The sequence below is a fragment of the Populus nigra genome, chromosome 8 (assembly GCF_951802175.1).
Source record: "Populus nigra chromosome 8, ddPopNigr1.1, whole genome shotgun sequence".
NCBI lineage: Eukaryota > Viridiplantae > Streptophyta > Magnoliopsida > Malpighiales > Salicaceae > Populus > Populus nigra.
This window is the reverse complement of record NC_084859.1, coordinates 7,279,059-7,306,795: the sequence shown is the minus strand read 5'-3', so window position 1 is coordinate 7,306,795 and position 27,737 is coordinate 7,279,059. Positions and strand designations below refer to the sequence as shown.

General features: G+C 31.2%; 2 protein-coding genes across 10 annotated transcripts; one reads left to right on the top strand and one right to left on the bottom strand.

Moving 5' to 3' along the window:
* Positions 1 to 22,446, bottom strand: LOC133700845 (uncharacterized). Of its 6 annotated transcripts, none has more exons than XM_062124540.1 (6): positions 22,068 to 22,446; positions 21,926 to 21,996; positions 21,738 to 21,843; positions 21,258 to 21,390; positions 19,246 to 19,395; positions 1 to 120 (listed from the first exon to the last, which is right to left on the bottom strand). In XM_062124540.1, the coding sequence occupies exons 1-6, from the start codon at positions 22,142 to 22,144 to the stop codon at positions 16 to 18; spliced, it is 642 nt and encodes a 213-aa protein (XP_061980524.1). In that variant the 5' UTR covers positions 22,145 to 22,446; the 3' UTR covers positions 1 to 15. The 6 variants fall into 6 exon arrangements, with proteins under 6 accessions (XP_061980524.1, XP_061980528.1, XP_061980526.1 ...); XM_062124544.1 differs by lacking the exon at positions 1 to 120 and adding an exon at positions 894 to 920 and having other exon boundaries at positions 22,068 to 22,441; XM_062124542.1 differs by lacking the exon at positions 1 to 120 and adding an exon at positions 18,172 to 18,455 and having other exon boundaries at positions 22,068 to 22,443.
* A 1,133-nt stretch (positions 22,447 to 23,579) lies between these two features.
* LOC133700655 (uncharacterized) lies at positions 23,580 to 27,436 on the top strand. 4 transcript variants are annotated; one of them, XM_062124248.1, is made up of 6 exons: positions 23,580 to 23,907; positions 24,118 to 24,219; positions 24,718 to 24,797; positions 26,508 to 26,711; positions 26,792 to 26,835; positions 27,103 to 27,436. In XM_062124248.1, the coding sequence occupies exons 2-6, from the start codon at positions 24,217 to 24,219 to the stop codon at positions 27,114 to 27,116; spliced, it is 345 nt and encodes a 114-aa protein (XP_061980232.1). In that variant the 5' UTR covers positions 23,580 to 23,907; positions 24,118 to 24,216; the 3' UTR covers positions 27,117 to 27,436. The 4 variants fall into 4 exon arrangements, 2 of the variants coding, with proteins under 2 accessions (XP_061980232.1, XP_061980231.1); XM_062124247.1 differs by having other exon boundaries at positions 26,508 to 26,835; XR_009843456.1 differs by having other exon boundaries at positions 23,581 to 23,907; positions 26,508 to 27,008.
* The last annotated feature ends 301 nt before the right edge of the window (positions 27,437 to 27,737 follow it).

The window sequence follows — 27,737 nt, the reverse complement described above, 5'->3', positions numbered from 1 at the left end:
AGAATTTTCAGGAATTTAAAGTTTAATACAAAAACAAAAATCATTTTTGTGTTTGTTCAAACAAACAAGTTCTGGAAATTCAAGTGATTCCTTATAAAGGTAACCATACTCCGAGAAAACCTGAAAAAAAAAAACAAAAACAAAAATATCGATTAGTTCACTAAATAGGTAAAGGCCAACTCTTATGCATATATGACACGGAAAATAGTCAAGAGGTTCATTGAAAAAGATCTAATTTATTGTTATGGCATACCATTAAGATTGATAACTGATAACGCTCAAAATTTCAATGTGAAGCTGATTGTTGAGCTTTACACTAAATGGAAGATTAAACACCTCAATTTTTCTCCTTACAGACTAAAAATGGATGGAGTTGTCGAGGTAGCTAACAAGAATCTTAAAAAGATCATCAAGAAAATGGTGGTCACCTACAAGGATTGGAATGAAATGCTTTTGTATGCACTTCAAGCATACCACACCATAGTTAGAGCTTTTGCTAGTGCGACCCTTTATTCTTTTCTCTCTCTTTTTTATCAAATGTAAGAAATATTATAAATCAAAAGTAACAAAACTGGAGAACCAGCGAATCAGAATATATAAACATGTATAAAACAGCGAAATAACCCAAAAGAACAGACTCCCTTGAACAAATTACAGCCTAACCAGCTAGAGAGGCCAAAAATAGAAGGGGGGAACCATATACAAAACCAAGCAAACGCACAACAGCTGCCCTGCTAGCGGACAACCAACAACAAGCAAAGCAGCACATGGTAAGGCAAAAAACACAAGGAAGCAGCAGCTTAGCAGCTCCAGCTAGCAGGCATTCAGCTAGCAACAGTGGAAGACCGAAGTCGCTACCCATCAAACCACATATACTTTACTAAAATATAGGGGTCAAAGCAGCCAACCTACATGCATCCCTAAACCATATAGAGAGGGAAGCCATCAGAACCCCATCAACTCCAATAGACCAACACTACAAACAGCAGTAAATAGTTCTAGCAGTCAGCTTGAAAAAGCTTAGCAAACCAAACTGCTCAACAACAATTATATGGAGAAACAAACCCAACCATAACTTCAAGAAACAAAATGGCTTGCCTTCGTGCTCCCACTTGTAATAACAAGAACAACTAACAACAACAAAATACAACTACAACAAAATAACAACCAGCAAGACAAGCCAACATGAGCTATAGACAAAAGCAAAACATACTATAGACAAGAGCCAACAACTCTCAGCATCCACAAACCACAAAACCATGAGGCCAATAGCCGCAAGGTACATCAAAGACCAATAAGGCCCCCGGACAGACCAGAAAGAACACTATTAGCATCTGCAACTTTATTCTTTGATATATAGGATATAAGTGGTTATGCCTTTAGAAGTAGAGATTCAATCATGAAGGGTCTTAAAGGATGCAGAACTGGATGAATTAGAATGGGCAAAACTGAGATTTGAGTAGTTAAATTTGATCATTGAAAAGAGATTGACAACCATTTGTCACTACCAGTTATACCAAAGCAAAATGGCTAAGGTATACAACAAGAAGGTTAGGCTAAGAGTGTTTAAAAAAGGAGACCTGGTATTAAAAAAGATCTCACTAGTATTAAGAGAATATTAGAATAAATAGGCACCAAACTATAAAGAACCATATGTGGCAAAGAAGATTTTTTTCTAGAGGAGCTTTAATTTTAACAAATATGGACAAGGATGACCAGATGACCTGCCTAGACCTGTAAACTCTAATATTGTAAAGAAATATAATGCTCGATGTATGTTTTTTTATCAATCAATAAAAATTAAAGTTGGCAAAAAACATTTTTGATGTGTCTTCCTTTTCTTCAAAAACTTTGCATGATCTCATGTTTTCACAAAGGTTTTTGAGAAAATCAAAGTTTTAATACAAAAGCAGAAGTCAAATTGGTGTTTGTTTTAATAAAGGAGTTTTAAGAATTCAAGTGATCTCTTAGAAAGGTGACCAGACACTTAAGAACTTGAAAAACAAATCAAACACCATTAGACAATTTGAAGCTGAGTTTTAGCTGAATGAATAATGATAATGAGAAACCATTTTGCATGTTCAAATAATAAAAAAAGAAAAGCTTATTGATCCTAAACATACGTGTTTGAAATGAGAAAATGTCATCTTTAATAATCTTTTCACAACACTTAAAAGTATCTTTTGGGATCCCTATTGAGCTTAGTAAGTTTTTCTTGAGAATTAGCCCTAATTATGATCACACCCACATGTTAGGAGCAAGTGCAAAAATTATAAAAGTAATCTAAATATACAAAATGATCCTCAATGGCTGAAGGTGCCTAAACAAAATTAGGGACATGAAGAAATTCAAAGAATTCAAAAGGTTTAAGCATACTATAGTAAATAGTGAATATCATGATGGTGCTTAAAACAAAATGAAGAAAACAAAGATGAGAAGCCTAAGCCTGACATCGGGGGGCACGACAGACCATCTTGCAAATCAATCATAAGTTTTAGGAATCCATAGACCAAAAAAAAGTCTGGAAACAAGCACTAGTGATCCTTAGTCTTGAAATCTCTTAAACACCTTTTGATCCAAGAAATATCATTTTCCTTCTTAACCAAAAGCCAAAGTCTACATTATGTGTTTAATCAAGCTTTTTCTAATCAAAGTCAGGCAATCTGGATTGGCAGGCAACGCTTTCCTATGTGAAATGAGCTTTTCAATAAACTTCGGTTATGTTTTATTATTCATATAAGTAAAAGAAAAGTTTCAAAGACTTGTTCTTTCCTCTAAAACCCTCAAGTCAAAACTAGAACCCTTTTAACCAACATAAACGTGAAACAAAAGTCACTTAACATTTTCCAAAAAAACAAAACAAAAAATTTCAACTCTCACGAAAATCTATCTATAGGAATCGCTTGAATTCTTTTTAGAATAAGTTTGCTTTAAACTATCTTCAAAATAGTTTTTACATTTGGAAATAGCTTTGAAATTCCAAAACTTTTTCCATGAAAGCAATCCCTTGTAAATAACCAAACTCTTTTCCGCATTGCATCATCCCTAAAGAAAACTCAATAAACAAAATTGGATAAAATACTTATAGGCATGATCATGCTGGGGGCAATCTAAGAAACATAATAAGGCTGGCTCCACGATTACCTTTCTAGGAAAGCAAAGAATGTAAAGCAAAACTGATGGTATTTGAGGCAATGAGGTATGCAACTATCATTTAAGGTCATCCCTTCCTAAAGTTCAAGATCACAAGTTATGACTTAGGTAAGCGAAAACAAAAAAGCTATAGAAGCTTGTTATGTTGATCGAAACTTTAAAAAGGGAATTCTATGGGAAAAAAAAGACCTATATTTCTAAAGTAAGCATACATGCATATTAATCACAATGCATTACACTTTGATCTTTACAGGGAGTCTAAGGAAATAACCCTTAAGGACTTGTATTTTACCAGTAATGTTTTTTCTTTTAAGTGCGTCTTTGAGCCCTCATCACCTAAATAGTGTGCTTTTGAGCCCTATCCTATTTTTTTTTAGTGTGCCTTTGAGCCCTTATCACCCAGATAGTGTGCCTTTAAGCCCTATATATTTTCTTTTGAGTGCGTCCTTAAGCCTTCATCTCCTGGATAGTGAAACTTTGAGCCATATCTTCTTTCTTTTGAGTGCGTTTTTAAGCCATCATCTCCTAGATAGTGCACTTTCTAGACTTATCTCTTTTCCTTTTATAGTGCGCTTTTAAGCCCTCATCTTTCAAATAGTGCATCTTTTATCCCTATCTTTTTATGAGCGTGCCTTTAATCCCTCATCTCCTAGATAATGCATTTTCAAGCCTTCACTTCTAACACTTTTGGAAGGATTAACCATTCCTCGATCTAGTAAATCCATAATCTCTCATTTCTTTTCTTTTTTCTTTACAAGCTTGCTATATAAAGTCCCTTATGAGACTTTCTTCCATAAGCATTGTAAAGAGAGGGCAACTGTAACCCATTTTTAGGTTTGCCCTTAAATTTACCTTTTTCCTTTTAAAAAAATAAAAGTAATAAAAGACTGGCAACTTGGCAAAAGTAGGCTGAGAAGGGTTTCAAATATCTTGAGGAATTAAGTTGAAATTTTGGATAAATTTAGAAGCTCAATCGTAGCCCATTGCACCCAATATTAAAAGATAATAAAAATTCAAGGTTAAATCAAATGATTATCAGATGAATTTGCATAAACATTAAGTTTGAGAACTTAATTAGGCTTTTGATAAACCAATTTGATTTAATCATTAGCTCAATTAAAGGTTTAATTAAATTTTAGAATTAATTTGGGTCAAATTAAAAGAATTAATTAAGTGCAAGGACTTAATTAGGTTTTTAATGGGTCAAATTAATTTTATTAGGGACTTAAGCTTAACTTAGATTTAATTAAGAAGACTGATATTTTAAATGATGAATTTTAAAATTTCCAAACTTAATTAAGTTAAATCATGGTTGAAATTGCAAGAAAATCAAAGTTTGGGGGTCAATTAAAGTCCAAATTAAAGAAATTCAAAACCCATGACCTTTTTGCAAAAGAACCAAGAAATATTAATTATTCAAGAATTTCATTTTATATTGGGTTATAGACTTATACTATAAGATACGGACCTAATATGAAAAATAACTAATTTTTCTCTGAAATTTCAATACAAAAAATATGTTTTGTTTGCGTGCATATAGCTAAATCCTAAAGTTTTTTTATGCATATTTCCTAAAAAGGACAAAATCATATTTTTATAATATTTTAAAAATACAAAATGGATATCGTAACCAGTATATGATTATCCATTAGAGTTTGACCAAAATACCAAAAATATCATAACAATTAGTTTGTTATTCAGAGTGTTAGGATTTAAATGTAGACTTGAATATTTTGAGGTATAAAATTACGTTGTAAAGTATACTCTCATGTATTAAAGATATAAAATAGAAAATAAATGTGATGCTAAATCTGGACCTTGAAACGGTTACGATTTAACCTAATAAGATAGAGACTTCCTCACAAAAAGTTATTAGAATTGAATCTCCTTTCCAAATCTTGAAGGATGGAATGATAGTGATAGGAAGATGAGTGTATTTGCTTAAAGACAAAGCATTGAAAGAGGAAGTACTATAAGGTGCACATGAGTCGAGACTCGCGACACACCCTCGAAGCACTAAGATGAACTAGGATTTAAAAGAACTTTACTGGTGGCCAAATATGATGGGAGAAGTGGTTGAGCATGTGGCCAAGTATGAAGTGTGTCAACAAGTGAAAATGGAACACCAGAAACCAGCGGGGCCTTCGCAGCCACTGATGATGGTATGTGGCTGAGTATGAGAGAAATGGTTGAGTATAAGCACCAAACACCAGAAACCAGTGGGGCCTTCGCAGCCACTGATACCTGAATGAAAGTGAGAAAATATCACCATGGACTTTGTGTCGGGGTAACCTAGAGGAAAAGGAGGTATGATGATGTTTGGGTCATTGTAGATCGATTGACTAAGTATATGCTTTTCTTATCAATAAAAATGATAGATTCAGTCGATAAATTGGCAAAGTTGTACGTGAATAAAGTGGTAAGGTTACATGGAGTACCAGTGTCAATAATTTCAAATCGAGACCCTAGGTTTACCTCTCATTTATAGCCAAGTGTTCAACATGCTCTAGGAATAAAGTTGAATTTGAGCATGGATAATTTGAGAGAATAATTCAGATCTTGAAAGATTTATGAAGACCTTGTATATTAGAGTTTGGTGGTAATTGGAAGAATTACCTACCTCCAAAAGAATTCACCTACAACAACAACAACTAGGCTACAATAAGAATGACTCTCTATGAAGCTTTGTATGGTAGAAGATGTTGAACACCAATGAGTTAGGAAGAAGTAGGAGATAAAAAACTGACTGGGCCAAAATTGGTATAGGTTACCTCAGAAAAGATAAAGATAATAAAAGATAGAATAAAAGCGGCCCAAGATAGGCAAAAGATTTATATAAATAACAAAAGCAAACTTCTTGAGTTTGGTATTAGAGATACAATATTTTTGAAGTTTGCCCCTTTGAAGCATATGCTAAGATTTAGTATGAAAGGAAAACTAGCGCTGAGGTACATTGGACCTTTTAAGGTCACCAAGAGGGTTGGACATGTAGCATATAAGTTAGCTTTGCCTCTATATTTGGCTAAGATTCAAAATGTGTTTCATGTCTCTCTGCTAAGACAGGCTAAAATGGATTCATCCTAGTTTCTGCCACAAGTTCCTCTAGAGATTGAGGAAGATTTAACCTTGAAAGTGAAGCTAGTGAAAGTATTAGATCACAGTAAAAAACTTAAAAAGTAAAAAGATTCTTATGATAAAAGTGTTATGGAAAAGCCCTCAAATTAAAAAAGAGACTTGGAAAAGGGAATCAGAAATGAGAAGCAAGTATCCCGAATTATTGGCAAAATGAGGTACGAAGTCCAAATTTCAAGGGTGAAATTTCTTTTAAGGAGGGGAGAAGATAAAGTCTTGGCTAGAACGGCGCGTAGGGGTTGTCCATTTTTTTTTAATTTCCTGGTTAATAGAATTAATGCCTTGGATAATGGACAATATGAGAAACTTACTCCCTGGTTAATGTGATTAATGCCTTGGTTAATAGGCAATTGAAAAGACTCATTCCTTAGTTAATTGGATTAGTGCCCTTATTAATGGGAAATTGAAGAACCCAATTGATTTATTAATAGAACATTGCGTGGTTTGGGCTAGAAATGATGTTGATATGTCTTTAAAATTATGCTAATAGCATTGATTTGCAAAGATAAGGATATATTAAAAAATTAATTGTTTGATAAATGATTTTGTTAATATATACGTAAAAAACAATATTAAATTATCATTAAGTATAAAACTAATTGCATTCAGTATTAAATAAATTTTTAAATACCTTGCAACACTGTGTTAAACAACAGATTCATGAATTTGTATCTTTTGCTTAATCAAATGATTAATTGGAAGATTGCATATTTCGCTTTGTAATATAATTTTGTATCCAGAAATATATTTGCATATCTAAGTTAATGATCGATGATATATCTAAAGTAATTGTTGTTAAAGCATGTCAATTATTTTGTTGCACTCCTCTTTAGACATGCTTTTATTTTTTTTTAAATAAATATATGTGTCTTGACTTATGTTGTAACTAATATACTTGTCACATTATATTTATGGAATAATATAATACTTATTTTATTTTATTGGAGTGAATAATGAAGAAAATGAAAAGTTGTTCTTATGCTTAGTTTAAGGAAGTCCTAAATGGTGGGACAAACATTGGAATTATTGTTTACAGGTTGTGAAAATTTTGGAGTAGGTAACTTAAAAAAATATAAGAAAACCTGCTGGATTTTTAATTGAATATAAAAAAAATATTGTACTTTCAATAATAATACAAGAGGTATATATGAATGTTGTGTAAATAAAATTAGGGATGTTACATCTTTTCAATTTTATCCCTCTTAAATATTTTTATCTTTCACATTTAATCATCATTCTTTTTATTGCTATTTATTTGTTTGGAATTTTTATTGATTTTGTTTTACGGTTTCACCCTCCCTCATTTTTTTTTCCTATCAAATTTAATCCATATTCTTTTTACTGCAAATTTTTTTTGCTTCGCCAAGTTTTTATTTGAAATCATTTTTATATTGATTTTATTTTATGATTTAACCATCCTTTATTTTTCCTGTCAAATTTAGTCTTTATTTTTAAAATTGTTGATTTTGTTTTGCTTTGACAAGTTCTAAAATTTGATATTATTAAATTGGTTCATAATAAAATTCTTGATTGGACCCGGATCCAGAGTTTCATGAATTGTGAGTTTTTAAAATTTAACTAGGTTTAGGATGTTTACCTAGATTTGCCTTTTTGCCCCTTTGTCTAAGCTAATTTTGTTTTCTATTTCATCCTTCAATGTTTATTCAATTGAACAATGAGTTCATTTTTCTCTAGCTTGCTTTCTATGGAATTTTTTTTTGGTCTTGAAAATGACCCCGTTATCTTTTTTTTTTTTGTTTATCATTCTTTGATAGGTCTTCTTTTGTTGACTCTTTAAATTTGTATTTTTTTCCCGATCCTTTCCTTCAATATTTGAAATGATTTTTTAAACAATTTATAAGGTTATAATTCTTTTTCTATTTCACCCCCTTTATTTTATTTTTCTTTTCAATTTAGTTCTCATTATTTTCATTGCTATTTATTTTATTTGAGAGAAAATCTTGGAAATTATTTTTATTTATTCGTGTTTTTCTAGAATTTTTCACTGATTTTAAAAATAACTAGGATTTTATTGGGTTTTTTTTATTGTTGCTTTTTGTTGGATTTACTTTGGCTAAACAATATTAAATTTGTTAAAAATTAAGCTTCTTGATATAGCTTGGATCTAGAATTTAATAGGTTGCGAGTTTGAGATCTTTGTCCAGGTTCAGAAGGTTCACCTAATTTTTTAAGTTTTTTCCTATTTTTAAAGTTGATGTTTTTTTTTAAGTTTTATTATTTAACATTTATATTATTAGTGATTAAGCATTTTTTTGTTCATCTGTCTTCTATATGATTTTTTTAACCGTGAATTTTATGTTGTTTAATTTTTTTTGTAAGGTTTGTCCATATATTAGCCTTTTTTTCTCGATCTTGTTTATGCTCCAAGTTATATTTGGAAAAAAAATATTTAAAAACACGCTCGCATTATATATATATATATATATATATATATATATATATATATATATATATATATATGCAATTTCACTATCTTCTATTTTTTATCTTTTAAATTTGATTATCATTTTTTTATTACTATCTTTTTTTGCTTTTGCAAGTTTTTAAAATTGATATTTATTTTTCATGATTTTATCTTTCAAAACTAAATTGGTTTTGAATTAAGCTTCTTAATTCAACTTGAGTCCAAGATTTCATGATTTGAGAGTTTTTGAGATTCAACCAAGTTTTGGTGGTTTGCTTTATTTTTTTTCTTTTTTAAGCTAATGTTTTTTTACCCTTTTTTTTTAGAGTTTTGCTTCTTCTTCTTCTTCTTCTTATTTTTAATTTTTACTTCTATAGAGTTAGTCTCGTATTCATGTTATAGAAACCGTTTTTAAAGGTTATTACAAACTGACTTTGTTTTTTTTTTAATATTTATTTTAATTTCATTATTCAACAATTATATATTAAAAATTGTTTTTCGTGCTTTTTTCTCTTTCTTTTAAAGTGGTCCTTTTTTTCTAGCTTTTCTTTCTATTAGGTTATCCAATCTTATGTCCATTATTACAAAGTTTTTAAGTTAACCCAGTTTAACTTCTTCCTTGCATAAGAATTTGTTTGTACACTATTACATTGGTTTTTCCAAACTCTTAATGGGCTCATGTCGGTATTGTTTACCTCTTTTTTGCTATCAATTTGTTTGTTATTTTATTTGTTTTTGTTATAATATTTTTATTCATGTTATTTAAATTACTAATTGATTCGGTGACTTTGGTCTTAGATTTTTTTCCTTATTATTTTTTTGTGCCGAAAAAAAATTTGACCATCCCGCATTGAAGCGCGGGCCACCAATCTAGTTAACTAAAACTATTTTTTATATTTAAATATGAGAGAAATAAAGCATGGAGATCAAAATGTAAATGTTAAAAATTACAAGGATCTATTTATATATGAACACTAAATGAAAAGGGCATTGTCAATGTGTAAATAATGGAAACGTGAATTTGTGAACAATAATCACCATAATTACAATGATTTCATATAATCTTTTAGCATTAACAACAACAACAATAATAATAACAATGAGTTAGTATTGCAATGTCCATATCGAACCCAACTTGAAAATTTTCACTTTAACCCAATTAGACATAAGTCAAACCTGACCCGATCAGGTTTTGGGTATCCATTTGGTATTCATCGAGTCTCCAATGAATATCCGTACCCAAACCTAAACCTAAAACCAAAACCATAATGTTTTGTGCACTTAATAAATCTTACATGATTCATCTTTTTCTCAAATTATCCAAACATAGCAATTCTAGAATCATTGGCATTTGCACTCATCAAATGTATACAACATATAGAACACTAATAGCCAATATACATTAAGACAAGATGCATTTCAATTACAAGATAAGAGAAGCATTATATTTATTTTCAAATACACTAATAGCCAATATACACTAATAACCTTAAATCTTTTGAGATTTTTTCATAATAGCATGCATTATGTCTATTTTATTATACTAGAGAATTGAACATTGAGTCCATAGTGCACCCGTCCACTTGATCTACTATTAACATGGTCTACATGAGAAAAAATACATATGAGTAGTAAAACATTATATTGAACATTAAAAATAGAGATTTCATTTTTTTTATGGCAAGAATTATTCTTATAATAAAAACACATCTCCTTCATTACAATCAATATCATCAAATATGGTGGCATAATTATCTCAATCTAGTGTCACTGCATCTAAAATCAATCCATAAAAAAAAGTTAGGAATGCACTTCAATAAAATATTAAAATGCATATTACCATAATAAAATATAAACAAAAGTTAGGAATATGATTCAATAGCTTTGAATGACTTTAAAATATATTAATTTATCATTACCATTTACCAATTGCAACTAGTTGATAAACCAATAAATAAAAACAAAAACAAGCTAGTTTTGTGGTTTGCTATGTCATAAGCATGATCAGTCCATTCTTATTATTATTTTTTTGATAAAGTGCTACTAACGTACACAAAAGATCCATCAATAAACAAAAACAAAATAAGCTAGTTTTATGGTTTGTTATGTCAGAAGCATGATCAATCAATTCCTTTTCTTTTTGATAAAGTGCCCCTAACATATACAAAAGACCCACCTTTTCTATTCTTTTATTCCCGCAAGTCTTTCATTTAATGATTTGATATTGTCCTAAATTGATTCCTTTTCCAAAAGAATTTGATTGCTGAAACAATTTTCCACTAATCAATTTGGAAAAACTGGCAACAAACATACAAAAAACAAAATATAGATTATATTAGCATAAAAAAATTATGATAGGTGGGTAAGTGGGATTGAGAAACCCTAGTTTAAAACTTTAAGATTATGTTTATTAGTTGGAGAGATAAGTGGGATTGAGAAACCCTAGTTTCTCTTTAAATATATAGGTGGGTACAAATATAATTTTTTAAAACTTTAAGATTATGTTTATAGTTGGGGTCTGGTTCGAGCAGGGTTTCGGGTTGGGCAGTGCAATATTCATACCTTACTCAAGCCTGACATTTCAACTTCGGGTATTACCTAAACATGAATGGAAAAAAAACTCATATCCACTCGGGTAAATTCTGGTTGGTATCCATCAAGTTCGAGTGAAATTGTCATCCCTATTAGTTTTAGAGTAAATTTATAAATTAGTCCCTCTAGTTTCTCAAAATGAATTAAATAGTCCTTTTAATTTAAATAATAATAATCAATAACTTGATCGGTGTTGTCAATGCTTAATTTAATATTTTTTTTGTTAATTCCGTATAGTCTATTTTTATTTTTTTTCTATTTCTTAAAAAATAAAATAAATTGAAAAACAACATTAAATGGGTGAAAAGGAATCAATTTATAAATAGATTAAAAAATATAGGGACTAATTAATTATTTTAAAAACTAGAGGGTGAAAAGGGATCAATTTATAAATAAATTAAATTATAATTTACTATTTTTATCAATAAAGTATTATCCACAATAATTAGACTCGACTTGGGGTTGACCCGACCATAAACTCAAGTTGTAGGTCAAGTTGTTAACCTAGATCAATTCAGCTTTGGAGCCTTTTATATATATATATATATATATATATATATATATATATATATATATATATATATATATAAGGCTCAAAATGACTTCAATTTGGTCAATAAAAAGTTTGTGTTTTTCATTGCCCAACTTAGATCAGACTAAAAATTAACATGTTATTAAATTGACCCACTAAGTTGTCTCATAAGTGTGATCTTATCCTACAAAATCTTAGATTGGTTTGCTATCATTTTCCATTTCTATTTTTGTTTTAAATTTCTTAAAAACATAAAACAAACTTCCTTGTTTTATATTTTTTTAAAAGAAAAACAATTCTTCTAAAAAAAATTTAAAACCATTTTGTTTGGATTTGAGAAATATCTTACAACTAGTTGTTGCCTTCTTATACTTGTTGATTTGGTCTAATCACTTGATTGAAGGATATTGATGACTTTTTTTTAGTCCTTTGGATTTTTATATTAAATTAATTAACTGTTTTTTTTCTCAATTCTTCTTTTAACATTGCGTTCAATTGAGATTGAGATGAATAATTTATTTCAATATGTTTTTTATAGAGTTGTTATGATGTCAAAAGAACATTTTGATATTGAGTTGATACTTGATTTTATAAAAGAAAAATAGTTGTAATGTTTGCAAAATTAGTTTTTTCCACCCACTAAAAACAAGCATTTCTACCTAGATTATTATGCCAAATTATCTTTAGTCCTTTTAGTTTGACAAGTTAATATTTTGATTCAAAACTCTATTTTTATTACATTCCAGTCCCAAAATTTAAGAGAAGAGAGAAAATACTATGCTAGAATAAGAGAAAGAAAATTACTGGTAAGCTAGATTTTATTGACAAAAAAAATGATTTTGGTATTAACGAGTTATTTTCAATTAAATGAGTATCATTAAGGTTTTTTAGCCTTCATCTTTTCAAAAAAAAGTAGACTATGCTTAGGTCTTTTGAATTTAGGTTGATTTTTTATATTTTGACCAATTTTTGGCTAACTTTAGGCTAAAAATAGATTTATTGAGATTTTAAGGTGTTTTCTAGTAAAAAAAATAGTTGAAATAAGTTTTCAAGAAATTTAAGATCCAACTTTCTAGTCATTTGAGGTGGTTGGCTTGAAAGCTAGAGTAGACAATAAATCAACTAGTATTTTAGCAGGCCCACGCTCATCTATCCATATTTTTTTGAACCAAAAGCAGGCCTATTATGCCTAGCCATTTGAGCTTTTTCAAAGCTCTAATTTTTTTTTTGGTTAAATTTTGCTTCAATTTATTTAAAATAAAATAGGTAAAATTAATTTTGAATTTTTTTCAAGTGAAATTATGATTGTTATTATGATATTATTAGGCACTCTTTTTGTAATGCCTTAATGAATTTTTTCTTTGAAGCTTAATCAAAATTAATTATAATTAAATAAATATTATTATATTTGAGATACTATACATTATATATCAATCAATTTGATATTTATTTTTAATGAGATTTTTCCTTTTTTACGATGTTAGCAACATCTCATTAATTATTAAATGTGAACCTGTTATGTGTCTTTCACTTTTTGATCAATGAACTGTGCTTATAAAAAAATAAATTAAAGGAGGGAACATTAAATGAATCATAAAAGGAAATTTTAAAAAGAAAAAAAAATATTTTTTCTCCATAATTTTATTCATTATATTTATTGTGAGTTTTTTTTATGATCATATAATTAGCTAAAATAGATTCCAAAAAGTTTCCCATTACAATGCACAAGCTATATATCTTTATTTTCTTTAATAATACCCTCACACAAAAAATATCAAAATATTTTTTTTCTATTTTTATTGGAACTTGTATATATGATTTTAATAAGTTGATGTTTGAAAAATTATTATTATGGTGAAGTCAAATGTAAGAGAACATGAAAAAAAAGAAGCGAATGAATTAGATCACAAGGTTTTAATTAAATGAAACTTTTTTTCTTATCCTTCTTTCAAATTATCTAGATTGGTTTTTTGTTGATTCTTGCTTACAACTTTTATTAGATTAGAAACCCATGAAAATAAATTTATTGTAATAAAGTTAATAGTAAAAGAAGGAATTATACTAGATATTTTTTTTATTAATAAAGTTGAAATAATTACTTTTCTTTCAATAAATAATTTTATTATTGTATAATTACGTGATTATTTTTAAGAGCTCCCTTTAATATCCTGGAAAATTAAATAGGAAAGGACAACATTATCCTTTGATAAATAATTATAATTAACTATGGTAGAGGGAAAATTAGGACATTTCACACAATTTGATATATATATATATATATATATATATATATATATATATATATATATATATATAGAAAAATAGTAATAATAAATAAATTAATATGATTAATTAGGTTTTTTTATTGTGCCTTTTTTTATTAATTAATAAAATGAATATGAATATGAATTTGATTGACAATACTTTGGACTTGGCTTTTGAAAACTAAACACTGACACTTATAAATATGTTTATTTAGAACTTAATATCTATTCATAGGAAAAAATACAATTCATTATTACTATGGTTAAAGCAACCGTAGTACTTTGATTCTGAATATGTGTGTACAATCCACATTTATATTCAAAATAATTGGTTTGAATTACTTAAGTTCGTATATGATTTATAAGTATGCTTTTGAGCTTTTGAATCTTTGAATGAACTAATATTTTGGTATAATCAATGAATTAATTTTAAGCTATATATGTTAGTGAATTTAGCATGCCTGGTCCAGCTAAAGAAATGAACTATTATTTACCGAGTATGTAACACTCACCCTACCCCTATTTTTTTTTCGAGATGGTTTAGAGGAGATTTAGAATGTCAAATAATTGCTTTAAAAGTTTATAGTTGATTTCTAGACTTTAATATTTCAATTATTAGATAATTGATGTGTGATAAAAGAGATTTGAAGATGAAGTAATAAGTTAAGAAAAAAAAGCTAAAGACATAAGAGAAAAAGGTAAAAAAAAAAAGAAGAAAAAAAAGCTGAAGAAAAGAAGAATGGGGGTTCAAAAAGTCTGTCACTTTGCAATTTTTATTCAATTCATTAACAAATGTCTAACATTTTAAAAAATAGGATATAATGACTAAAACTCTAACTAGAACAAGCAATTGAGCTTATTGCCTATTAAATAAAATATCTAATTGTAATTAAATCAAACCTCACAAATAAATCCTAATTAATAAATCTTAACTAAAAGTTCAAATAAATTAAACCAAAACATAAGTTAAAGCCCAATCTCTCAACGGTTTGGGCTACCCTCCATCGTCTATGACCACACAAGTGCTTAAACAATGTTTCAGGTTTGGTAACTCTCTCGAGACTAGATAAACTCCCCCTCGAGTGTAGTTTGAGGCAGTTCTAATAATACTCTCAAAGATCATGATTAAGCTATTATGATATCTTTCTAATAATCCAAGTATAGTCTAAATCTGGTTATCTAGCTTATATACTGGAATTCATTGAAGTTCATCATCTCTGGTAAAAACAACTTATGCATCCAAAGTAACATTAGTATATTCCTTTTATGTCAAAGATAAGGATAATGAGGCAGAGATTTCAAAAGAATCATTAGGGATAAATTGTTGTGTTTTATATAGAACGAGGTCCTTCATGTCAAAACTATAACTAAATATCAAAGTTTAGTGGCAGTTTAATAATATAATTATTTGATTAAATCGTTTACAACACCAAGATACAACAATTTAATGAAATTCTAAGGAGTGTTTATCTATATGTTATGTGTTTTTGATTATGAATTTATATGAGTTGTTTAATGGTTGTTTATGGTTTTTAGAATTGTTGGATGGTTGATACTTGTATATGAAATTGCACGGCTTGACTTATTTTACATGGTTACCAAGATATTTATAGACCTTGATCACATCATCTTACATCTAAAGTGTGGAGAATAATGTTGCAATAAAGTTGAAGTGCCTCGTAGTGTGTGAAGTATCTTGGTGAGTGAAGAGTGTCGTGCCATTGGTGAATTGATCCTGGCTTAACATTGGTGGAGAAGTTGGTGATTGATTAGGTAGAAAATAAATATTAGCTAAAAAAAATGGTGTCATACTCTACATAGAAAAATTTATCTTTACACTTTGAGTTGTGCTTGTTATACTTGTAAAGAGAATGTATGTGCCATTCTTGGAAACTAAAAAGAAAAATCATTCCTAACAAAATGCATGTCCCATGCATTTCTTCTCTAAAATATGCACCTCTACTAAAATATATACATTTTACATTAGTCAACCAGATTTTGTATGTAAATCTAACCATAAGAAAACAAGCAAGATTTAATGACAAATGAAAGAAGAAAAGAAATGGGTTGGCACAAAAAACAAAGCATGAGAGGAAAAAAAGAAAAAAAAAGGTCCCGAAAACACACTAAAGCTCTGATGAGTACACTCCTCTAACCATCATAAAGATCTTGAAAAGACAAATTTGTAGACACCAAAGACAGCCATTTGAGGAGTTAGAAGGAGACACATGCATCGCCCAAATAGGCGTTGACCTACTCATCTAGCGCGTGCATTGCAAGCGCTGGTAGAAAGCCTACTGGTTGTTTTGGCATCCTAGTCTGGACCTAAACTCGCCTCAGCTATCTAATACTTGCTGAAACACACACTTATATACATTTTTTTTAAGTTTTAAAAAATCCTACAAACAAATTCTTTGTACAGGCACAACAAACACTACCTCGAACATCAACACAAAATTTTGTATGTCAATTAGTCACCACTTTTCTAGCCATTATTTATTTTCTACCTACTCAATCACCAACTTCTACACCAATATCAAGCCAAGATTAGCCCACCAATAACACATCACTCTTCACAGACCGAAGTACTCCACACACTACAAATAAATGATGTAACTAAGTTCGATGCCACAAAGTACGATAAGTCAAGCCAAGCCATGCAATTCATATATTAGCATTAACCACTCAACAATTTCAATAACCATATCAATCATCTAGCAATTCCAAAAACCACCAATAACCATTCAACAATTTCAGAACCATAAACAACCACTCAACAAGTCATACAATTTAATAGACAAACATAACATATATATACACACTCCCTACAATTTCATTCTATTTTTCTTTATTATACATTATGTTTTCCTCATGTTTTCTAACTTAAACACTGGAGTGTTATATTCCCACAAGAAATTTATTTGATAGGAAAGCTTATAGATAAGCGTTCACTTCACTAACCCAAAGATACAACCGTGGAAAACACTAATCTAAAGTTTTTCACGACTTTATTAGTCTCAATCATATACTCAAATTAATGGAACTTTTACTCATGTTATTCAAAATTATAGGGTACATAATTGTCCAACCAACTTAAGATCTAACCCAATAAAAGATCTGAATCACTAGGTCATCAAATCAAATCAATTGACATTCTTTAATTTTTTTAATGAAGGATCACCATGACGTGATTTTGATTTTGATTTTTCTTTTCCTTTTTTATATCTCATGGTTAACTCGGTCGTATTTGAATTAGGTTAAGTTATATTGGTTAGATCAATCCAGTCAACCAAGGTTTGCTCAGGTTAACCAGGTTTGACCAGGTGGGCTGGTTTAATTTCAAGCCTAGTTCGGGTCTGGCCTTAGGTCACCAAGTTCGTAGATCAACCCACCGAGTCAAGTTTGATAATTATGGTAGGGTACAATCTGACTTCACTTAGTCCTAACTCAATCCTCGATCACACCGATCTTGATTCAAAATGTCTTGACTAGTATTAGTTAACTCCAAGTGTCTTGGTCTTAATCTTAGGCTCCTTAGATCCAAGATCATTTTGATTCTTGATAGCCCAAAATTCAATCTCAAACTTGTCCTGAGCCTAACCCTTGATGTTTGGGACCTAATCCTAGGCCAACCCCTGCCATCTTGGCTAGCCCAACCCCTGCCATCTTGGACTAATCTTGGCCTAACCCCTAAGAACTTGAGGCCCAATTCTCAAATCCGATCCCAATCCAGTCCTAGCCTAGCCCCTAACATTAGGATCTGATATCAACCCAACCCCTCGCCCCAACTTTTGGGCCAGTCTCTTCAGATCTCTAGGCACCTTTGATCTAGTCTCATATTGTCCCGGACTTAGTTTCATCCTAATCATGACCTAATTTCTACATTAGATTAATAGTGTACAAACAAGTTCTGAAAACAGTTAAGAAAATTTTTGTTTTTAAAAGTTTTGAAACTTATTGTCAATTTTTATTCATTAAAACAAAAAAACAAAAAAAACATATTTTCATATCTTGTTTTCAATTTTTTGAAAACAAAAACAGAAAACAGAAATCAAGGGGTGACTTGGGTCAGGTTCCGAGAGTAAAAACTATAAAACCCATTGATGCTCTCTAAAGCCTTCCTTTAGTCAGATACATTACTGCAATGGCCTATATTAATGTGCTCATTAAATTGAAGCTGCCAAAAAAAAAAATCCAAGTGAACTGGTATTGGCTCCTCACCAGCACTTTCCCAGAAAGCAAATCTGGCACAATTTTCCAAGAGCAAGGTACATACCAAAAGCAAGCATAAAGCTGTATCCCGGGACTCAATGCAGTATTGCTATCCCCTGACCTGGAGTTCAAAATGCGACAGGAACTTTCCATGTTCACTAGGTATTTAGAAGCGGAACCAAAGAGATGACAGAACAATAAATAAACAAATGGGAACTCGATCAAGACTATTGGTAATGGGGTAAAAGAAGCATTTATTACCAGAAGCAAAACTGAAAGCAATAACTAAGCATGTCATTAAAATTCCTAGTGAATACAAAGGTAGAAATGCAACCAAGCCAACAAAAGCCGACGGGCTCCCTTTATATGGTTCTACCACTCGCACTACTCCATTCTTCACAACACTAGAGAAAAGTGCAAGGTCAGATTCTGGCCAACCCAAAACCAAGATTAAATTGACATTTTGATGAATGCAATCAAAGAGTGCACCCAAAGAGATGAAGAGATACAGAAACATAAGTAGGATTTTCCTCTGGCAAAATTAAACCAAGAACGTTTCCACTTTCATAGATCACAACACTAGAGAAAGGTGCAAGGTCAGATTCTGGCCAGCCCAAAACCAAGATTAAATTGACATTTTGATGAATGCAATCAAAGAGTGCATCCAAAGAGATGAAGAGAAACAGAAACATTAGTAGGATTTTCCTCTGGCAAAATTAAACCAAGAACGTTTCCACTTTCATAGATGCAAAGGGAGGTACACATTTTGGAAGCAAATTGACCATGACAAGCTCATAAAGCATGACATTATGTAAACACTAGGTTTCTGTGATTTTATGTACATACAGTATTATTATGTTAATCAGCATTTCTTGTTGTCAGTGCAATGAACAGTAAATAGGTGGGTTATAAAACATTCATCAAACATCCCTTACCTTAAGCTTGATTTCTGCGAGTGAATTTGATGGTTTCTTTGGGCTTGATGGAACAGTGCTGAACTTGTGAACCAAGACCTTGAAACATGGCAAAAATATTATGTAGAGTGCGGCCAAAATAAAGGGTGCTGCTACTAGCCATCCCAACAGCTGCAAAATCATTGTGATGACATTAATTATCACATAAAATAAAATGCCTCTGAAAGGGAATAAAATAAATATTAAAAAATGTCTATAGCCACATGGATTTCTCGTGAGCTCCAAATCTCAACCCATATAGAAGTGCAGAATCATCCCAGTGGTTCAAGGAGGAAACTCAAAAGAACAAGTCAAAGCATTGCAGATCCACTACAGTAATTGGACGTTCAATCTAATCTAAAATTTTACAACAATCAGCACTGGGAGTCAAATTAGGTGAGCAGGCATATCAACTGATCGCCGGAGTTGGTGCAGTATAAATTGACAGTATAAGCTGCAAACTATATAGTGATTAGAAGTTCAAGGTTGTTGGTTGCAACGGTTCAGCTTACTACATCTTGTGACATGGAATGAGAGATAAGAAACTTTGTTGTTGAAAGAATGTTGGACATGCCATAGCAAGTGCCAAGGTATCTTTTATTTGTTGTCCACATTTAGAGTAGTTATGGCCAGAAACATGAAGAAGACAAGGAAGAACTTTATTTCCTGTTTTGTCAGAAGCTGATAAGCTGCAAAAGATGGTCACCTTTTAAAAGTGATTTCCTACTTAATTTGTAACACATCTAATCCTCCTTGTTCTAATTTGAACTAATCATACGTTGGACCTTGTCTGCACAGTTTGAGGGAACAGGGGTTTCTACTTCTTCATTATTTGTTAATGCACATGCCCTAATTAAAAAAAAAAATACCATCCACATTCTCTAGACAGTGAATAATTAATGTGACAGCATCTTCATAAACTGAATGGATTTTGTACTTCTGGGTGCTGGTTGCATGCACATAATTCAAATAAGATCCATCATCTTGTATGTGGCTCGAATTCTTTAATCTTCTTAACAAAATTTAGTTATGTACATCGAGAACACTAGCTCTGTATCCCACCTCAGACACCAAAACCTGTGCTAGATTACTAACCTAAAGAAACCAAAATCCTCCAACCATCACATTGTAGCACTCGAGAAATTCATTCACAAATACAGACCCACTCTATTAAAACCTTACACTATGAACAAAACATTGAAGTCGCTAATTAGATGGTCCTATGGAGGCATCCTCAACATTCATCCAGCACGTTGGATTAGCATTATTAGAAAATGCTGCTATCACTTGTATCAATTTGGCGCTGTGGTCTTGGATCTTGGTTTAAAAATACATTTCCCAGAATTGTTTACACTTCTTATCAACCGAGCCTCTTTTATTAATTATGCCAGTCTGCAGATAAGGCATTAGGGAGAAAGGGTACAGCAATCTGGGACCACAAGCCAAGTGGAGTACAAAATAAACATTTAAAGTTGTTCAAGCTCAAGTTTGTCAAAATGGGATGATCTTTGAAAACAAACTCTAGCTTAAGCTGAGGAAGATAAACTATGATCCCCTCAATCCTCTCAGAGATTGATCACACAGCTACCGATGTTGAGTATTTTACTCCATGTGGATATTTGATTGTCATATTACCCAACTGATTATCTAGAGGCTGTCATCTAGAAATTATTCCTTTCCAGGATTACTATGTTTTGAAGGGTTTGAATCTATTTGAACCAAGATATGTTTTGGTGCTTCTATTATTTATATAAGAGTTTCAATGAGAATAACAATAACCTTCTCATATCTAAATGATCCCTTGGAACACCATATCTCCTGACTTCTAAATTCAATGCTCTACTTTAGTATGCTGACTCCTTTCTTCATCCCAAGATGTTTACCCTAAATACTTGAGTTTTATGTCCAGTGAAGGTAAACACTGGAGCACAATCGCTTTCATTCATGTGAGATAGAGAGTAAGAGTGTTGGTTAGAACCAATATGGCTACTTACAGCATGGGCAATACTTAATATAACTTCACGCGAAGCTTGTCCTGTCAAAACCTTTTTCAATGCATCGGATGTCAAAGGAAAAGGAGGTCCACCAGACATAACTTCGCCAAAGCGCAAGAAGGGCACCACCAAACTTGAAAAGGAAAAACATAAAATCAGAATTCAGAAAAGAAAAAAGAATCTAGTACATACTTAAGGCGCTGCAATGCATGCAAGTACAAAAGGACAAGAAATTGAAAATGTTATTATCAAGTCCAAATGCACATCAAAGCTCCTTTGAGAATTCAGAGACCAAATCACCAAATATTTCCTTAAATCTTTGACTGACTGCCGCAGTATAAATAGATAATTAATCAGAAAATGTGGTAGAAAATGGATCAATGCCGGGTATAATTTTTTTCTTTTAAAAAAAATCACGCAATGTCAACGATGAAGATGGATACGATACCGTGATCCATTCCAGGAAGAAAGCAGAAATACCTTAGCTCTATGGGAGTAGCGATGAAGTTAGCTAACAGCACGGTGGGAGCATGGCAAAGAGATCCAAGCAACGCAATAGCCAGTCCACAAAGCAGAACGGTAACACCTGCCAATCATTTCCAAGAAATTTCATTAAATAGCTTCAAGAATCTCATCGAGTTTATCCACAGAACAAAATACATACATACCGCATATAGGAAATATTCCGAGAGCAATACCAAGTGCCGTTGAGAAAGCCAATTGCTTCGGCTCTAAACCCCTGCCAATAAATAAATAAAATAACACCACCACAGAACCTCATCTATAAAAAATTAGATTCAAAGAAGCTACCTGCGAAGGATTTGATAGAGAGGATCCACGATCTTCTTGTCAAGCCAAGCCAGAAATCCCATCGCCGGCATCGCCATTTTTCACTTCTTCTATATTATTGATTAAAATTACACGACAAAACACTTTCTTTTTTTCTTTTCTTCGATGAGAATCAAACACTGTATTTAATTCTCATTTCCCTCTTAAGATATTAACAGATTCTCTTCCTTTTTCATTTTTCTTTTTTGGTATTTTGTATGACTTTTATTAGCCTTCAGTTCAGCGAGAAATGAAAGGTAGTTGAAACTTAAAACACTTTTGTGTTCAGTCTGTATGCCTGTGACAACATCAGGGACGCCAATTGTTTGTGCCCTTCTGCGATGAGGGTACGTTATGTCCTTTTCTTCTTTTGAAAGCACCCCGTATTGTCACTATTGTGTGGGTGAGAGGCACAGATTATTATTTCTCACTGTGCTTGTTGTGTGTGAGACTCTCCGTCTGACGTCAATTTTTGCCCTTGTCCTTTTTTTTTTTTTTGTAGATTTTGTCTCCATACAAATATTCTTATGGATTATTTTTTTAAAAAAAAAAACCTAAAAGAGCTCAATGCAAACACTTTGGAGATACAGTAAACTCGTATAATAGTTATTAGACTCGATAGATTGATTTGAAATTTAGTGGCTGATCAATCCAGGTAAAATGCTAAAAATTTGATAAAATCCAGTCGGTCTGGACCTGATATTTTTTATTAAATGTGATTGTTTTATATCTTTTATTTTTTATATTTTTTAGTTGATTATTAATATTTTTTAAGATTTATTATATAAATACTACAAAAATATTTTATTTTTTAATATAAAATTTGCAACCCTTTAATATATATATTTTATATTTTTTAAAAAATATATTTTTATAATATAAGATTTGAAATTTTTTCATATATGTATTCTATATTTACAAGAAAAAAATTAAGTTTTTTCAATGTGAAATAAATTTTTTATATATATTTTAATTTAAAAGAATAACATAAAATATTTTTAATATAAAATTTAAAATATTTTAATATATATATACTTTATAACAAAATTTATATTTTTTTAAAAAAATTTATATTTTTTTAATATGAAATAAAATTTTTTAATTTAAAATTTTTAATTTTAATATAATATTTTTTTAATGTGAAATATAAAAAATTTTTAAATATTTTTTAAACTTTATTATTTATAAGATGTATAATTTATATTTATATGAATTATTTTTTATTTTTTTTATAAAAAATTAAAATTTTAAATATTTTTTTTAATTTATTAAATTGACCCAGGACGATATCTTCACCGGGAGTCAACCTCCGGCTCAAGTTTTATAACTATGCCTAGAGTGCTTTAAATGTGGATTTTAATAGTTCAGTAACGATTATACCCTTCATTCTGATTGAAGGTTTAGTTGTGTTGAAAGGGTAGTGTGGGGTTTTCGCATTGCCATTTTGCCTTTCCTTCTGATCTTTTGAGACGTGGCAAGCTTTTATCCATGTGTTTTTTCCCTTTTGTTCTGGTCTTTAGCTAATCGTTTCTTTTTCATTTTCATTTCCTCTGAAGAAGAGCAGGGATGAAACACAGGTTGGAGAAAAATGAAGAAGGATGCCGCATCGGAGATAAGAGAATACTGCCGAGAGAGGGTAGGTGGTGCTGTTGGCAGTGGTGGTTCTTCTCCTTTTTCTAACACAAACTGATAGACGAAAGCCGAAAGAGGAGGCACCACACAAGAAGAAAAAAAGGGGGGCAAGGAAGCCATGACGAAAAAGAGAAATCTACAGAGAGATGGCCTTGCTCTCTCGTCACTGATGATGAGGATGGTTTTTAAGGTTTTAGGCGTACACCTTTCTAAGTTTTCTTATATCGATTTGTGTTTTATTTTGGTATTTGACTCATTAATATGTTTTTTATTTGTAAATATTCAGACATGCACTTTACTGCTTTGGGTTTTTACCAAGGTCTGCTTAATTTGTGGTGCAAATTATAATATGCTATACAGAAATTGAAATATAATTTATGAATTATGAATTTCCTGGCAGGTTGGGGAACATCAGGAGGATTTTGTTGTGGGAGATAAGAACTGAAAGATGAGGTTCGAATTTATACATGGATGATGTTGCTCTTCGCGGGTAATTGATATGGTGAGTTGATAAGGTGTTGAATTGCTTTATTTCTAAATATTGAATGGAAATTTTGGTTTCCTGTTAGAATGGAATTGTGGATGCTCTGAATTGGTTTCTTTGTATCTTGCCTGTAATGTGTTTGACAAGGATTCTGAGAAAGTTGACCTTTCTTTTTCTTTTTTCTTTTTTCTTTTTTTTTTTTAAAAAAAATGTTTAATGGAATATAATGTTTTCTACATGTTGGGTGTTCGAATTCGCTTAGAGATTTATTATGCTGATAGAAGAGTCCATGTTGATCGCTGTTGTTTTGGGATATGATTGGAGGAAACAGTTTGTTTGGTCCTCTCTTAGTGTCCAGGTTTTAATTCTGGTTTTAATATAATTTTAATTGCTTTCCATCAAGTGTAAAAGGAAACATCTTGATGATCAATCAAGTCAAACATTCATTTGAGTCACAGGATGGGTCTCTACTGTTAATTCATTGAATTGTTTTATTTATATTTTTATTTTTATCAGGTACAAAGGAAACATGTATATGATATTAAGCAATTGATTTTAACCAGAGATGGTGGAAGTTGTTCTCAACATGTATTCCAGTGAGTGCCCTTTTGACTTTCAACATATTTTGTGACTTGAATTGCTATTTACATTTTCCATGCATGATAGCTCTGCTGTTGTTTTTGCAATGCTATAATAGCTTTCACCTTATACTCTTGTGCTTCACACAGTCCGAGTGGATAGTTCAGTGTGTTAAAACTTGTTGCTATGGTTGTTGTTAATTGGAATTCTAATTCAATCTGCACTCCGGAATTGATGACATTCAGGTTTGATCCTCCATGATGACCATACAAGAATAATTCTCTCATATCCCTCCTCAGGATAGTAGATATTGCTGGGTGGTTTGGTTGATTGTATTGCATAGTAAAAAAAGATTGAATCTGAAATGTTGACAAAAATGTAAAGTGAATAATATCTTTTCATGTTGCAATCCTCTAGATTTGTGAGGGTCAAATTTGAGAGGGGAAGACCTGATGTCAACCTCAACACTGAGTAGTAGTTGTTTTAGTTGGGTTTTGCCTTGTGATTATTTTTTGTTACTCTATGTATCTGTGAGCCCACATGCACCTAAATTTTTATGAATTGTTAGCTCACATGAACACTCATTTTATGAATTCCACTTGGGATTATCTTTTTCCATTAACAGAAAGTTGTTTGTTAGGTACATGCAATGGTAGTTGCAATCTCCATGTACATGTTGTATACCTAAATCGCAATTTTCATTTCTTAATGAATTGTTAGCTCACACGAACACTCATTTTATGAATTCCACTTGGGATTATCTTTTTCCATTAACAGAAAGTTGTTTGTTAGGTACATGCAATGGTAGTTGCAATCTCCATGTACATGTTGTATACCTAAATCGCAATTTTCATTTATTAATTGCTCCTTTTTTATGGATTCAAATTTGAGAGGGGAAGACCTGATGGCAACCTCAACACTGAGTAGTAGTTGTTTTAGTTGGTTTTTGCCTTATGATTATTTTTTGTTACTCTATGCATCTGTGAGCCCACATGCACCTAAATTTTTATGAATTGTTAGCTCACACGAACACTCATTTTGTGAATTCCACTTGGGATTATCTTTTTCCATTAACAGAAAGTTGTTTGTTAGGTACATGCAATGGTAGTTGCAATCTCCATGTACATGTTGTGTACCTAAATCACAATTTTCATTTATTTATTGCTCCTTATTTATGGATTCAAATTTCTTCCCAGCCTCAAATGCCCTACATTAATATGGGAGAAGACAGTGATACAGAACCCCATCCTGGACTTCTATACTATAATTTCCTTTAGGCAATGATATGGGGCTGGGCAGAAGTTTGGTGGTCTGTTAATTAGTTTCAGGTCTAGGGACAGTCTTGCTTCGGCTTATTCTATTGAAGGCCTCTTGACCAGTTATTCCAATTCTTTTGAGTGATGGTTTGGATTTTTATCAACAGCGATGTGCCTTCCATTCACATTTAAACTACTTGATTTGCGTGCTTTGTCAGTTAAATGGTTGGTTAGTCTGCCTATTGTTAGGTATTTCCTCTATCTAGGTGTACTGTTAAATCAAATGCTTTAAGTTTATGTTGAACTGGTTTTCTCTATAAATATAGTTCATTTCCTATCTCCTTGAAAGCTGCAACAATTGTTATTTGTTCTTTGAAAAAATGGTGATGCCAATGATCAATGAATATAGTGATTCTCCAGCTTTTCTCTAAAAGCCAAGCTAAAATCTTCTCTTTGTTGCTCCCCCACCAGTGACATGACCCATCAGCATGAGATGCTTGATCAAGATCATGACCAAGATTGGAATAACAGTACGAAGCTGCAGCCACAGGCACCAAGATCACCTTATGCCTGGCTCAAATCAACAACCCATGATTTGGATATTAAGGATAAGTATCTTGGGTTGATTGGAAAGAGAGGAAAGAACATGAAACATCTTTGTCCAGAGGATTTTGGGTATGATCCTCGAAACTATTCTCATAACTTTGAGGATGATTTTCGCAGAGAAGATGAATTGCGCTCAATCATAATTGTAGGGGAAGATTTCCTACCACAAGAGAGATTTGTGGTGCTGCTGCAGGTAAGGAGGACAGAGATTAAATTGTGGAGCATATAGATTCAATTGTGGAGCATATATTTTAGGATGGATGTTTGTGGGTTTTATTTGTTGCAATCTAGGTGTTGTGGTTTGTTTCTTGCACAGGCCATTGAACTTAATTTTCAAAAGCAAAAAAATTGAGGAAGAAAAATAGAGTAAGATGTTTAATTAGCGTAAATTATGATGCGTAAATTATGATGAAATACAATGTGTTTAGATTTGTTAATTTTTTTTTGTTAATGCTTGCAGATTTTGAATTTTGATGGAGAGTTTTAATGGGTGAAGCACTTCGATTGCATTGGCATTAACTATTTAAGAACTTAGGAGTGGAAGATATGCTATTGAAAAAATAGACATGGCCTTTTGAAGGAGCTTGGCCTTCTCGAAAAAAACACACTTCAAGACAATAGCTCTCCCCTATTGTACAAGGGAGAAATAGCTACAAACATTGACTTTGACAAAACATGTGTTGTGCACATGATGTACAGTTATATTTTAACCGAACTACCATTGTTTAAAAGAAATATTGTTTAAGGATTAATGAAAAAGAATTAATGCTTGGAATGAAGAATTTTAAAAATAACTATATTTCCATAGCTTTACCCTAATTTATAGTAAAAGTCTTTCTTTTATATCAAAGTATTTTACACTCATGGACAAAAAAATTGGAAAATAAAAGGCAAAAAATAAAATAATTTAAGGTAGTTTAATTAATTTTTATATTCCATTAAATTAACTAAAATATTATTTGAATTAACCAACTATCCTCGTTTTCACTCTCCTTGGCCTCTCCTACAACCATTTTTCAACCGTTTCTAACCAAAATTAATCTCTCTGTGTTCAAGAAAATAAAAGCAAATAAACCATAAATAACATCTTCAACC